At 35.8% G+C, this 16459-nt stretch overlaps 1 protein-coding gene across 1 annotated transcript in view; it reads left to right on the top strand.

Annotated features, from left to right (window-relative positions):
• The window catches only part of HMCN1 (hemicentin 1), a 534342-nt gene that overhangs the window by 204272 nt on the left and 313611 nt on the right, over positions 1-16459 (top strand). Inside the window, exon 11 of the mRNA XM_004275232.3 lies at positions 1501-1776. Within this exon, the coding sequence (XP_004275280.1) occupies positions 1501-1776 (276 nt within the window). The remainder of the gene's footprint in view (positions 1-1500; positions 1777-16459) is intronic.

Raw genomic sequence — 16459 nt, 5'->3', positions numbered from 1 at the left:
TCCATACCATCTTGTATGTTAGCATCACAGAGCCTTAGTGCTAGAAGGGGTCTTTCAGATTACCTAATTTAATCATCTCATTTTTCAAATAGGGAAACAAACATTGTGAATAAATTGGCTTATCTAAGGTCATACAGCTAGTTAGGGATAAAGCTAGGCAGCCTATGTTTGCCAGACTCAGCAAATAAAAGCATAAGACGCCCAGTTAAATGTGTCTCTAATATTTCACGAGTCATACTTATACTAAAATGTTATTTGATATTTATCTAAAATTCAGATTTAGCAAACCATCCCGTATTTTATCTGTCAAGCCTAACCAGACTTCAGTCAGACCTTCCTTTCTCCTGTACTCTTTCCAATCGATTCATTAGCTCTTTTCATAAGAGATTTTAAAAACATAGCAGAATTGTAAAAATTAAGGATTTTTAAAATGATTTAGAATAACATATACTCTTCTAAAAATGTTTGGAAAACAAAGATAAATATAAAGGAAAATATGAAACATATACACAGTTCTCTCTCTCAGCGATGACCACTATGGTTTTGGCGTATTACTTCTAGGTTTTATTATAGGCTTATGTTATCCATCTGCACGTATATATAGTTTTGAATAAAGAAGTATAAAGTTGGATCTTGAATATCTGATACTCTTTCACATTTAAACTGAAACAGACACATGGGTTTCCAGCTAGTTTTTATTGCTATATTATTGCTCAATAATGGCTTGCTATGGCAGGTTATTTTAAAGCATTTGGGCAGAGTGAGCTTTACAGGGGCATTTGGATTTACAGTATTCTCAAACCTAACTAGAGCAATATGTGATTTTCTCTAGAAATGTAGTTAAATATTTAATTAGTAAGTGCCTTTTGACCACATCTGAAATGCGCATGCATTACTCAATGCCTTTTGTGTACATGGTCCTATGTGTATAATTTTTTTAAAAGTTTATGCCTTACTGTTAACTTGCCTTTCTTAAATCCAACATTCCTCATCTTCACTGGGAGAAATTCATCTTACTCTAATGTACTGTGTCTTAATGAGCTTATAATCCCCTTAAAGCTGATACCATTGTATCTTTTCCATATCTACCATACTTCATGCGCTGTTTTCTTTAAAACACGAAGTAAATGGTTTTAAAATTTTAAAAATCCATAAATGCTACTTTCTTCAAAATTCAAATCAAAATTTGACTCATTCTGCAATCCTGAATCAGTCTAGTCATATCATTTTGCCATGCCTCTTTGATCCTCGTATCTATAATTTACAGATTTGGACTTGAGTGTACTTTGGTATGTAAACATGCACTCCTACTGAAAGCATTTTTCAACTAGATGATAATTTTCTTGGGGTGACAGACATACGTATTAATGAATACGTTCCGCTGTACTGCATCTTTCCTACTAGATATTCAACACATGCTCATTAAATTTTTAAACCACCTCTATGAGTGAGCAAAATGACTTCTGGGTCTTTCAATTTGAATCTTTTCATTTCACACAGAGCCCCCGCCAGTCATCCAAGTGCCTAATAATGTTACAGTCGCTCCTGGAGAAAGAACACTTTTGACCTGTCTTGTCATCAGTGCAGTGGATTACAATCTAACCTGGCGGAGGAATGACAGAGATGTCAGGCTGGCAGATCCAGTAGGAATGAGGGTCTTGGCCAACCTTTCCCTGGAGCTGAGGAGTGTGAAATTCAGCGATGCCGGAGAATATCACTGTGTGGTTTCCAGTGAAGGAGGATTATCGGCTGCATCGGTTTTCCTCACAGTGCAAGGTACTGTGCTTATGGTAACTTCTGAATTGTGGCGTCCTTCTGTCTTCCTTCTTTGATCTCTATTCCCTTAAGTTGTCTGTCTGAGGGTATCTACGCAAACAGTTACAGTTTTGAAAGATAGAATGCTTGTGGACCTTGAGGTGACTCCACAAGCTGACTAAACTGGAAACTAAAACATCACTAACAAATAGGTGACTTTAAAACAAACACAGCTAATCCTCGTAGTTGAAGACCTTTATTTTAAGCAAATAGAAATAGAAATTGTCTCTGGATGATTTAATGGTTTTAAATTCTCTCATTTATCCTGTGAACTTTAAAAAAAAACTAATTGTTAATAATTGATAAAAAACTTTTTTTCCCAATGTGAGTGCATTATTTGCATATTTAATTTACTTTTATGGTTTAATTAAGTTTTAAGATGTTTCTCATCTAGGTGAAATTTTATTGAAACTAGCAGAGCTGTTTTTACCTTATTTATGTTAGACACACACACACGCACGCACGCACGCACGGTACTTACTGAAGGTAAGCTAATGGTAAGCCAAACTTGAATTGTCTATATAGACTAAATGATAGTTTCAGATAGCTGAAAACAAGGCATTAACAATGTGGTCTACTCGCTACCATCAAATGAAGATCAGAAACTATTCCTAAGTATCTCTTTCAGTAGAATCATAATTGGCTTCTAAATGTCTCTAGAGTCTTAGTGTAATGAGCAACTTACTCTTGGCAGTTCTACACAGTTTAGCTGAAAGATTCGGTTGCTGCCTTAGCAGAATATTTCATTTCAAATCCTTGATGTGGGAGACTGATTGCTTTGGAATCGGGTCTGGCTCCTTGGTTGTGCTACTAGCAACAACTTTATAACATGCCTCAAGTAACACTGTCAGATGGTTTTTTAACATGGTGATCTAAGAGAGTGACCACTGAGTTTTGGAGGCTAGCTCTTGGAATGTTATTAATGGCAAAAAAGTGAAACTGCCATGAGACTTAATAAAATGGTTGACATCTGATTCTGGTTTTCTCGCTGGTAGTTGAGATATATTCTGCAATCCGACTGTATGGCTGTGTGTCTTTTGTTAGTTGATCTGCTGAAACCTCTGGGGGAACATTACTTTTGTAAATGATTGACTGCATTTCTACGTGGTAAACTACCTAGATCATTTGAGTCAATACAAGTAGTAACTTGAGTTACTAGAGTTTTGGAAGTATTTTTACCAAACTGATTGTTTCAGATAGGATAAATGCTCATGGATTTCTGAAATGTGACCTTGGTTCTTTCCCTGGAGTCCCTTAGAATGGGATTGTAAAATAAAATCAGAGCCTTCCTTGTTTCCCCAGATTAACTTTTAATCCTTTAGTATTGTTTAGTCAATTTGAGTAGTGATTCTCAGACTTTCATGAATAAAGAATTATCCAAGGAACTTTTGAAAAAGCAGAAATTCTAACCCCACACCCAGAGATTCTGATTTCACAGGCCTGGTATAGGGCCTGGGGATCTGCATTTATAACAGACCTCTCAGGTGGTTTCAGGGACAACATTTTCCAAAACAGCACTTGAATCTATTCCAAAGTATGAATCCTATGATGTAGAAATGCATACTTTTAAAGGAAACCCTAAACTCTCTTCTTTCTGGTAAAATAGACTCATTATTATCTAATGATTTAAGTTCTGAGGTAAGATGTTACATAATGTACAAAATACAAATACAAAAAACACATGTCATTACATGATTACTGGCTAGCCTGTATAATCTCTAGTGGTGTAAATCTGTTTAGAGGCATTGTTTTATGGCCTGTCTAGTTGGTCTTGAGTTTGAGGGAACAATTTTGATGAAAAATTTGTTTTAAAAATCTAACAAAAATATGTTCTAGAATTGATGGCACTGTTTAATAAAAAATAAGAGATTCTAGTTAACTGTAGCCATCTGATTATCTTATGGTTATACATTATTGAAAAGCAGTGGGTATTTGATGAAATAAACTGCGGTACCTAGGATTATAATTCCTGCGAATATGTTTGCTAACTATTGACATTGAATCATAAATTGTATATGAATTTCATTTTTATGCAGTTAAATGTTTTAAAAAATAAAAAATAGTTCAAGAAAGCTTAAAAGAGACAATAGTTACTTGGATTGAATATGCACTTTAAGAATATTTTTCTTGCTTACAGGGGAATCAGTAGCTTAATTTATAACCTCATTTATGTTATTCTGCCTCCACAGATCTGTTTGGAAACTGTTTCTATCTGGAATACTTCTTTTAAAAAAATTATTTATTTATTTTTGGCTGCATTGGGGCTTCGTTGCTGTACGCGGGCTTTCTCTAGTTGCGGCGAGCAGGGGCTACTTGTTGTTGCAGTACATGGGCTTCTCCCTGCGGTGGCTTCTCTTGTTGTGGAGCATGGGCTCTAGGCGTGAGGGCTTCAGTAGCTGTGGCACACAGGCTCAGTAGTTGTGGCTCACAGGCTCTAGAGCGGAGGCTCAGTAGTCCTGGCACATGGGCTTAGTTGTTCCAGGGCATGTGGGATCTTCCTGGACCAGGGCTCGAACCCGTGTCCCCTGCATTGGCAGGCAGATTCTTAACCACTGTGCCACCAGGGAAGTCCTGGAATACTTTTAAAAATTAAGCATCCAGATTTTACAAATTTTGGTAGTAGTTAGCAAGGATTTTCTGGTTAAAAATAGTATGTCTAGCTACTGCAACCTCTTCTCAATAACAGTAGAATATCTGTAAAGATCTCAAAAAGACAAAACTGAACAATACTAAAAACCAGTTGCAATATACAGTGGCAAAAATTTGGGGAGGAATTTTATAGGTTATATATAAAGATTCTTATTTGTATAAATAAGTATATAATTTTCACTTATATTTTAAGTTCAATGGAATGAAAATTTCAATCAGTGGTCCATCTTTTCTTATGTTCACATGAAAGCAGGGAGGATGTATCTCTGTTCCTTCATTTCATAGTTTGCTTCAGAAAGAAAATGTTACTCTTTAGGGAGCCAGCATGCTATCTCCTTAAACCTATCAATAGCTATAACCATCTAGTTAGGAAAACAGTAGGACAAGAAGTGGACAGGCAACCTGGCACCATGTAAAAAATTGGAACCTGAGATATGTTTCTCACCAAGTGAAAATATTTGGAAGCAAGAGAAACATTGATGGGTATGTCAGAAGGGATTTTAGAGACAAATGGTAGCAGAGGGGAGCATCCCATCTCAGCCAGAAGGGCATCATGGGTGAGAATCAGGTAAGGAGCTATGCACATCAGATTCTTAGCCACAGAGCTGCAAAGAGGGTTCAACTAGAACAAAAGTAGATGGAGAATGAAGTTAGGTCCATTCAAACACTTTGTTGACTGACACTGAGTTTGGGGAGATGCCACATCATTTGGGGATTAATAAACAGAAGACTGTCAAAACAGATGCTTGCAGAACAGGAAAAAATAAAGCATAAGACCTAAGAAAAAAATACTGGGGAATAAAACAAGGCGGGGAAAGACTTAGAAGAAATTGATGCTTTGAAAGTAGTAGTTTATTCTAAAGACTGGAAAAAAAAATGTTTAGTGTCACCAGTCTTTCAGAAAGACCTATCCTCCTTTAAGTGGGAGTATATATTTATAAAGGAAGAACTGGCTAAGATGAAAGGACAATAGCAAGTGCGATGGAAGAAATAAAAAGGGATTTGATGTTAAAAATGCAATATTATAATTCAGTCTGAATCAGAAATACTGAAGAACAGAATTTGTACTACATATAATAAAATCAGGGATGTGCTGCATAAACTTGAGAAGTTCTTTCAGAATATTGAGGCAAAGGACTAAGACTCGAATAATATGATTTTTTAAGTGGAAATAAAAACAAAGAATGGAACTGTAAGGTTTATAGGTATATAACGTATATAGGTACACAGCAAAGACAACTGAAACTAAAGAAATAGTCAAAGATATAATTGAAGAAAAGTGCACTAGGGAGGAAAAAAAAATTGTCCTGAGTGAGCAAATCAAGCAAGGTCAGTGAAGGGAGAACTTGATCTAGACACATCCTGGCTGAAATTTCAAATTACTATTATGAGGGGCAAAACTCCACAGTATACAGACTAAACCAGTACATTGTAAACAGAGTGATAAAATCAGACTGGTGTCAAACTTCTCAGATATGCTCAAGCCTGGAAAGTAATTAAAGTGGATATCTGTCATATTTTGGCTCTTAGGGTCTGAACATGTTCTGTAATTTGAAGAGGAATTATTTACTATCTTGGAAAACAAACTTACGGTTACCGGCGGGAAGGGGGGGCGATAAATTGGGAGATTGGGTTTGACATATACACACTACTAAATATAAAATACATAACTAATAAAGACCTACTGTACAGCACAGGGAACTCTACTCAATACTCTGTAATGACCTATATGGGAAAAGAATCTAAAAAAGAGTGGCTATATGTATCTGTGTAACTGATTCACTTTGCTGTACAGCAGAAAGTAACACAACATTGTAAATCAACTATACTTCAATAAAAAAAAAAAAGAAGGTGGAAAGCATACGAGATCAGATAATTACCTTTCCCTAAACCCTTGCAGGTTACATTACCTAGAGTCAGCCACTCAGATGTTCCTGTGGGATTTTAGTTCTTACTAAGTCCATGGACATTTAAAAGACTTCAATTTTGGCAGCATCATGGAATTTTGAGTCCAGCAGCAGCAGAAGCAAACGTCCCAGTGGCCTTTTTCCATCACTCTAATTTCCCTCAGTGACTAATAGGCTCATTATCAATTTATCAGAAGAGCCTTGAAAAGAAATGCTGATCGCAGAAACTGTGGCTGTTCAGTCAGTCTCACTAATGAGCATGGGAGTATGTGAATGGGTTGATACGCTTATTTCATTATGAGAATTCCTTATTGTGGAAATCAAGGTATAACTAGACACAGGAAACTTTTCAGAAAACTCTGCTTACCTCAAGCAGGGTTTACCACAAGACTCAGAAGTACAGCTATGCAAACAAAATAACAATCAAATAAAAACCACACACAGTTCTGCTAGGAGGAAAAAAAAACTAGATTGGTATATACAAAAATGTGATTGTTGGTGGCAATGGACCTATAAGTGAATTTTTACTTATGCTTTTCTGTACTTGAAAAAAGTATTCAATAGAAATGAATTATCTTAAACTTTTGTGTAAATAGGACTTTAAAAGTTTTGAAAATGCTGACATTAATTTTATTGGGGAGATCAAATTATGTGTGGGTATATGTTTTCTTTCTTTGCTAAATATTCTATAAATTTGCTTTATCGCTTTTATATTTAAAATAATTACGATATAATTAAAGTAAATAGGAGATAATTAAAAAATAAGGAATAATTAAGAAAAATTCGGAAATAATGCCTCTCAAAAAGTGTCAAGTGAGAAATTTTGACGCTACAAAAAATCATATTTGAAAGCTTAAAGGTCTGGAATTTTATAGGATTATATCACAGAGTAATCTGTTTTAAATCATTTCTGAGCCCAAGTGAGGTAAGAGAAAAAGGAGAAATGCAGAATATTAATTGATAATTACATTAGATTTTCTTATAACTAATAGTCCAGTAAGAGAATCATGAAAATCCCCTTAACTTTCCCCTTTGCAAGATTTTCACAGGAATAAATTTTGACTTATAGAAGTCTGTATCTATGTTTGAATAATAAAAATTGAATTTAATTAGCTCATCTATTTTCCTAGACATTTTAATACATTGAAGTCTTGGTAGTTAAGCTTTTTATTTTTGGAGGTTGACCTGAGACATGTATATGTCTGTTTCAGATACTAGTGCCATCTTTGTGGATTTCATTTAGATGAGATGAAATCATATACTTAAAACTCCTAAATTGTTACTTGTTGTCAAAAGTTAATTTTATTCACTGCTTTGGTTCTTTGCTGTCTCAGTGTGAATCAGCACAAATGAATAAGATGCTCTGTTAAAATACTGGGTTTTGTTGTCTATGGAATCCTAGGGATCTAATAAGGAGTGAGTTGGAGGCTTTTAGCTTTGAAGGAAAATATTCTAGTGAAATTTTACATCAAGTATATCCTGCAGTGATATCCACGAAATGTGTAGTTTTCCTACAGAAATGTTTGCTTTCCTACTTCTTTCCAGGCTGACTGTAAACTTTATGAAGAGAAAAGTTTAATATTCACTTACTTTATCTGACGAACCTACTCTGCTGACTCCATGGTTAGGGGCAAGCTTCTGTTATAATATGATTCAATTCCATGCAGTAAAATGTATAAATAAATATTATGCATTTCATTCTTTTGTCTTTCATGCAAGGCATCTATGTGGTATATAGATCTTAGACCACTTTATTTGTAGATAGAAAGAATCATATTTCTCTAAAGCTTGGAAGACAGAAACATTATTAAAATGTCTTTAAATAGAAGTTATAAGGAAGGGTAAAGAATTAGAGTTATTTACATTGTAAAAAGAAAAAAGGGATGAGATGGCCTAATAAATACTTCCAAGTATATGAGAAATTGTTATAAAGAAGCTTTCCAGCAAGGACATTTTAATTTCCAGCAAAAATGGACCATTAGAAAAATGTGTATTAAGCCAAGCCTGATGGATTTAAGTGAGCTAGAAAGATGTCCAGATGTTGGAGAGGTTAAATGATGGACTGTGATAACTTTCACAGTTCAGGGACTGCTGGGAAGAGATAGAACAGACGAGGAATCAGCAAGCACTTCAATCCACTAAGTTATCCAGATGAAGCACTTCAATCCACTAAGTTATCCAAATCCAAATGAAGCACTTCAATCCACTGTTATCCATTTAAAAACTTTTGAGAATTCGTGACATACATTATGCCGTCTAACCCTCACAAATTGTGTGTATTTGTATCTGCGGGGTTAGTGGCTTGCCCTAGGTTACAAAGCCAGCAAGTGGCAAAGCCCAGATCTGGACTAGGTCTTTCCATCATTCTAAATAGTGTACAGAAATGCCTACACATGCTATGAACAGGTCTAAGGTACAGGTGGGTAGAAGAAAGTATAAAAAGAGAAAATAAATAAAGGGTCCTTGGGCTTCCCTGGTGGCGCAGTGGTTGAGAGTCCGCCTGCCAATGCAGGGGACACGGGTTCGTGCCCCGGTCCGGGAGGATCCCACATGCCGCGGAGTGGCTGGGCCCGTGAGCCATGGCTGCTGAGCCTGCGCGTCCGGAGCCTGTGCTCCGCAACGGGAGAGGCCACAACAGTGAGAGGCCCGCGTACCGCAAATAAAATAAATAGATTAAAAAAAAAAAGGGTCCTTGAGTATGAATAGGAAAGTGAGAGTACTGAAATAAATTTTTTTTTAAATAGAAAAGATACAAAGTGTCTGCAAGTTCCTGGCACATGGGTAAAGAATAGCTGGAAATCTAAATCTAAATAAATAAATAAAAAGTTTGGTGAATCCTTTGACCTAAGTTCTGATAGAGCAGCTGGTAAGGAACAGCCTAGAGGAAAGAGAGAACTGGGAATATGCACACAGAGACCATGTAAGATGACTAGACTAAGCTACATTAGGGCAGGACCCAGTTTTCTTCAGTTTGGGGTCTTTAGTGCCTGACATAATATCTAGCACTTAGTTTTGTGTGCATGAATGTCTGTGGGAAGACTGAATGAAAAGCAGAGTGCTTAGCTAGGCAAAGGAACTATTGCCAAGTCTGAAAAATCTGTGTCAGAACATGTAGTAAAAATTGACTTGATTCAGATTCCCTTGAAATGTTAATTAATGTTTCTTTGAGTTACTGTTTTATAAATTAATGACGCAGCTAAAAAGCAAATTCTGTTTCTGAAGATTAGATATTTGTAATACAGGAAAAACGTAATGGCTTACTATTTTTATACATGAGGAAGGAGCTTTGATGTTTGACTATTATGAATAAGAATTGAATTAGAGCTAATACCCAAAATAGGAGTGCTTATGGCTGCATCTGCAGAAGGGTAGGATATGTGAGGAACATTTGATTATTGAGACTGCAAAGCTGATAGATAGCTGTTATGTTGATGAGATCTTCATTGATGCTATTTCCCACAGCACTATCTAAATCATACTATGTCAGGTATATATTTTTTCCATAATAATGAAACCAATCCTGAAATGTATGAAGTGCCTTGACTTAAAACACATTTTTACAAAAGGTCAGAGGTGGTATCTTGTTTGTCCATTTGTTTATACATTTATTCATTCACTCATGTATTCACCAAAAATTTAAATGTCAGACATTGTGCTCCTTGCTGAGGATATAAATGAGAAGAAAACAGCATCCTTCCCCTCAGTAAGTCCATAGTAAAAAAAAAAAAAAAAAAGAGGACATAACTAAATTTAAAAAATAAATAACTATTACCCAATGGGATAGGAACTTAACCAAGGTACTATAGGAGCCTTGAATACTGTCTCAGTAATGAGTGGAGATTGAGAAGGGCTTCACACAGGAGATGGTGTCTGAGGTATCCACTGGAATGTGAGTCAGCATTTGCCAGATAGAAGTCAGGAAAGTCTTTCTAGGTGGAGAACCCTACACGTGCAAAGCCATGGAAAAATGAGGGCACAGAAATGTGAGCTTGCCCAGAGTAGAGGGTCTGACTGAGTTGGGAGCTTTGTCCTCACGAAGGTGTGATTTTCTTTTTCCTGTGCTGTCTTCAGTAATCTTTTCAAAATATACATAGAAGGATCATATAGGTTTGTGGTTTTGTGATGTTGGTTCAGCAAAAGACAAGGTAATCGGGGGAAAAAAAGTGTTTGTAGTGACGCCCCATGGAGTTTAGGCTGGATAAAGAAAGAAGAGAGGGTTAAAGGCATGGTCTGATGGATTGGAATAAAAATGAAGGTTCAAAGGAGTTGAGGCCATGATGAACTTGGAGAAGGGAAGTATGGGAGTCAGGAAGTGACAGCTGGAAGAATGGGAGGTTGTGACTCAAACTGGACTCCCAAGACTAAATAGTCTTCCAATCCCATTGTGGGTTGCTTCCCTGATAAGATAACTAAGGTAGCAGGTGAATTTGTCTAGCAAGATAAATTAATTACCAGATATAAAAATCTTTCCTTCAAGAAGTGCTAGTTAGATCCAGTTTCATATACTTTTGATTCTATGCCTGTTGCATGATAATTTGTAAAAATAATCCCTGTTTTGTAAAATGTGCGGCCACATTTTAAAAAATATTTATTGTTTTTTTCAGAGCAGCTGTAGATTCACAACAAAATTAAAACAAAGGTACAGAGATTTCCCATGTGCCCCCTGCCCCAACACATGTATAATCTCTCCCATTATCAACATCTCCCACCAGAGTGGTACATTTGTTACAAGTGATGAACGTGCATTGACACATCATAATCACCCAAAGTCCATAGTTTACATTAGAATTCATTTTTGGTGTTGTACAGTCTATGGGTTTGGACAAATGTATAATAACATGTATCATAGTAACCATACAGAGTATTTTCACTGCCTTAAAAATCCTCTCTTCTCTGCCTGTTCATCTGTTTTTCCCACCTTCCCAACCGCTGGAACCCTCTTATCTTATTACTATCTCCATAGTTTTGCCTTTCCCAAAATGTCATATCCTTGGAATCATTCAATAACTAGCCATTTCAGATAAAATTCCTCCATGTCTTTTCATGGCTTGATAGCTCATTTCTTTTTAGCACTGAATAATATTCTGTTGTCTGAATGAACATAATCAGCTTTTTATAGTCAAAAGATATTCTTGCTATAATTGATTCTGAATCAGGAGATGCAAGTAGATATATGTAAAGCTTTAATAGTATCCTGCTAATATGCCAAGAAGTAATAATGGTAATTTGAGACTTTTCTCCAAGTCAAATGAGAATGTTAAGTCTAAGCTTTGGCCTTCCTCTTTAGTTTGGAAATTCTCTGATTTTGGAAAATTGTTATAAAGAGGACCCACTAAAAAAAGGCAATGTAATAGGCAATGTTAGTCATCATTTACTTGAAGATTTTCTTTTTAAAAAACTTTTATTGGAGGTACTTGATTTACAAGATTTTCTAAGTAAGAAAAAACTAAACTTTAAAAATTCTTTCCTCTGATCAACCATATTTATTGTCTTAATCTGTTTTAGCTAATCATCCAAAGAAACTCCTGAATTCATGGCTTCTTGTTAAGGAAAGAAAGTATATAGCATTAAATAGAAAAAATGTTAATGTATAAATAATTTTACATTAGGAATTACTTAAAATGGGTATAAAGGCAGCAAACATTTGATACATTTACATATTCTTATATCTTATATTGGAAAAATAAAAGTAAATTTTGAAGAAAAGAAATCTTGATGCATATTTGCCATTAAGATTTTGTCATTAAAATAGAATGTAGCCTAAATTTAGTCTCTGAAATTATTGCCTTTCTCTTATTAACTGAATTTTATAACCACACTGGAATTTGGGTGTGGAATTTTTTTGCAAATCTAGCATGTAACTGTCAATATTTAGTCTTTGCCTGTGTGTTCTATTGCCACTGTACCCACTTACTGGTCAGTCAAAGAATTAGCGACCTTCTCTCTTGCTCTCTAGTCCAGCACTGTCCAGTAAAACTTTATATAATGATGGAAATGTTGTGTATCTGTGCTGTCCCACATAACAGCTACTAGCTGTGTGTGTCAACTTAGCACCTGAAATATGGCTAATGCACCTAAGGAGCTTGTTTTGAAATTTGACTTATTTTTGGAAATTTTAAATTTGAATTTAAATAGGCATGTAGCTAGTGGAGACAGCTCCAGTTTTTCTGGAGAAAAAAGAAAGGCAGAAAAAGCAAGAACCGAAGTCTTAGGAAACTTATTTCTACTGCCCTGTAGACTAACCATTATCGTAATTCATTTGAATTATTGCCATTCAGGAATCATTCTACCGTTTTGGGAAAGTTGTAGCCAGGTCTTCATATTTTCATTGATGAGATTTCATTTGGAAATGTTGCATTTGATTCCATATCTTTGGAATTTCAGTGGCCCTTGCCTCTTTCCCAGGCCATTGATACCTGTTTTCATTGGTTTTGATCATTTGGCTGATAGGTTAGTTTTAAGTTTTCCTCCTTTGCTGTTTGGAAAGACTCCCTGGCCACTTATGCAAACTGTCTAGTAGTCCCGGAAAAACTTAAAAATATTAAAATATATTCCATTGCCATTTCTTTTTTTTTAACATCTTTATTACAGTATAATTGCTTTAAAATGGTGTGTTAGTTTCTGCTTTATAACAAAGTGAATCAGTTATACATATACATATGTTCCCATATCTCTTCCCTCTTGTGTCTCCCTCCCTCCCACCCTCCCTATCCCACCCCTTCAGGCGGTCACAAAGCACCGAGCTGATCTCCCTGTGCTATGCGGCTGCTTCCCACTAGCTATCTACCTTACGTTTGGTAGTGTATATATGTCCATGCCTCTCTCTCGCTTTGTCACACCTTACTCTTCTCCCTCCCCATATCCTCAAGTCCATTCTTTAGTAGGTCTAGTAGGACACAGTCTTTATTCCTGTCTTACCCCTAGGTTCTTCATGACCTTTTTTTTTTTCTTAAATTCCATATATATGTATTAGCATATGGTATTTGTCTCTCTCTTTCTGACTTACTTCACTCTGTATGACAGACTCTAGGTCTATCCACCTCATTACAAATAGGTCAATTTCGTTTCATTTTATGGCTGAGTAATATTCCATTGTATATATGTGCCATATCTTCTTTATCCATTCAACCGATGATGGACACTTAGGTTGTTTCAATCTCCTGGCTATTGTAAATAGAGCTGCAGTGAACATATTGGTACATGACTCTTTTTGAAATCTGGTTTTCTCAGGATATATGCCCAGTAGTGGGATTGCTGGGTCATATGGTAATTCTATTTTTAGTTTTTTAAAGAACCTCCATACTGTTCTCCATAGTGGCTGTATAAATTTACATTCCCATCAACAGTGCAGGAGGGTTCCCTTTTCTCCACGCCCTCTCCAGCATTTATTGTTTGTAGATTTTTTGATGATGGCCATTCTGACTGGTGTGAGATGATATCTCATTGTAGTTTTGATTTGCATTTTCTCTAATGATTAGTGATGTTGAGCATTCTTTCATGTGTTTGTTGGCATTTCTACTGATTGAAGATTCAGGAAAAATTAAGTGAGCAAGCACATCTATCCATTGTAAATCATTCTTAGTGAAATTTTGTTACTCTCATTATGCAAGCTTCACACTTAAAAGTTAGTTACCATCAGAACTAGCTAGAGTTACCTTCCTAATCAGAAACTGAAGTAATGCATTTTAGAACAATGCCAATACGTTTTAAATAAGCTTATTGAGGTAAATCAGTAGGTACACATCTGTTAAAACAGGACACAGCAACTACTAATTACAATTCTCAGCAGGCTCAGTAATAGTTATTATGTAACCTTTTGAAGTTAGCTTTTTCTATAGTAAATACAGATATTTAGAAGGGTCAGAGATTCTGTAAAATACATTTTCAGGCTGTAGGATTCAATGGAACCTAGGTTCAGTAATTAAATACTAATTACTTTCCAGTTTCTCATGTAGCATGGCTTGATGTTAGACCATGCAACATTTTAAGGGAATATATTATCCGCAATGAAAAATATTTTGGGGAACAGTTGTAAAACAGTTCTAATATGTTTTCAGAAATATAAGTCAATTAGGTGGTTGGGCTGAAAGTAGGTTTAAACCGTCTCCAAAATGAGGATTTTTACTTAGCTTTTATGGAGAGAACTCAAGTAAGAAAGGAAACTTAATACTAAAAACTAGTTAATGGAGTATCTTTCTTCTCATCAGAGTCTTAATTCTTCATGACATAAAGTTTATCATTAGGAACATTTAGAAGCCTGGGAATCTTATATCACAGAGATCTATTGATAGCCTTGAAATACTTTTTGTCCAGAATGTAATTTAATGCCTATTTAAACAACAGCAATTGATAATCAGTTGTTCCACTAGGTTCCTTTTGGGCGCAAATCCTTTTGGAGTTGGGAAATAAAAGGTTCTAAAACTTTGTAACCCTATTTCTTTTGCACACAAAAAGGTTTTGAGATAAAAATCCTTTCATGGTTGATTCTGTTAATCTAATTTGCTTTTTGGGGTAACAAAAGCTCTAGACCAGGAAGTAGGGTACTTGAGATCTATTTTCAGGAATCATGCCTTATTTCTCTCTCTCTCTTTCTCTCTGTCTCTCTCTGTCTCTCTGTTCTTTACCCCCAGGCCACACAAACACAGTGCATCAGTTTTTAAAATTGAATTTCCCACATCCTTTTTATTTATGGACACCTATATGGGACACATTTTCTATGTGACACTGATGCTGGAATCAGCGGATGATTGGCTATGCTAATAGGGATCAGAGTGAATGATCTAATGGGAAATCTAGAGTTCAAATGGAATTATCCCAGTTGTAATGATATTTTTCGGCTGAGGCGCCTCTCACTTTCCCTATGCGTGGGTTAGTTCACTTCTTCACTGCCTCTCACATCACTCCCTTTCTTGTTATCTCCATTGGCACCACCCTCCTCCCCCTCCTGATTCACATGCCTAAACTAAATCCATAAAAATCCTCTTTTTAGGGGCTTCCTTTCTTCTGATTTTGTTGCCCCACTCTACTCTATAGTACCATCAGGTGAAATTTCCCTAAATATCGCTTTGTATCCTCTAGTCAAACCCTTTTTGTGGTTTCCTAATTACCCCAGAATAAAATTTACACCCCTCAGTCCTCCACAAGCTGACCCTTTCATAATACTTTCAACATTTGATCTTCACCCTTTATCCACATAAAACCATGTATGGACAAGCAAAAAGGAATAAAAATGTTTCCTTTCAATACATGAAAACTGTTTACCTTAAAATAATTAGATATTCATATATTTATCCATCATTCATGTTTCCTTAATATGGATAACTGAATACTTGAACTTGCTGTTAAGGCTTCACTTCTAATTATTGATTAAAAGTAGAGAAACTGGTAGGTAATTCTTTTGTCCATAAAATATTACTGATGCTGCTGCATTTTATATGTCAGAGTAGTATCAGGTAAATAATTTTTGGTGTCATATATGAGGTTTGAATTTTCTTTGTATTAAATTTCTCAAAAAGATGGATAGGTACTACACTTATCCTGTCTTCTGTCTCCAGAATTGAGTCTTTGATGGCCACTGAATGTTTTCTGTCAAGCTCCATATGTTCATTGTACCTGCAGTGAATTTCTGTTTCCTAGTGCTTCAACTCTAGCCCCTGCCCTGTTATTTTCCGTCCCTCCATAATTTACCGCAGCTCCACTTCTCATACTTGAGTCACAGGGGTGTTCTGACTGCCTCCAAACTACTTCATTCTCATTCTAGTTCTGTGACTTAGCTCATAGAGTTGTTTGACTTTAATGTCCCCTACCTATATCCTCCTTATAATGCTAAGCCCCTCTCATAAAACACCTCCTTTCTGAAAATTGTTGGCTTTTTTTTTTTCTGGTATCCTGTAGAACTTTTATTTAATTTTTTACCACACAAGTCTGCACTCAGTCATGATCAATTTCATATGTCTAGTTGTTTTTCCCCAATCATATTATACGCACTGTGTGATACTTATTGCCCTTTTTTAAAAAAAAAATAATGCCTTGCACAGGGAGAAAAACACAATTGTACCCAATGGATGTGTGCTCCTTAATTGCTGAAT

Source organism: Orcinus orca, chromosome 1 (genome assembly GCF_937001465.1).
Source record: "Orcinus orca chromosome 1, mOrcOrc1.1, whole genome shotgun sequence".
Classification (NCBI taxonomy): Eukaryota; Metazoa; Chordata; class Mammalia; order Artiodactyla; family Delphinidae; genus Orcinus; species Orcinus orca.
This window is presented reverse-complemented; position numbering and strand designations above follow the sequence as displayed.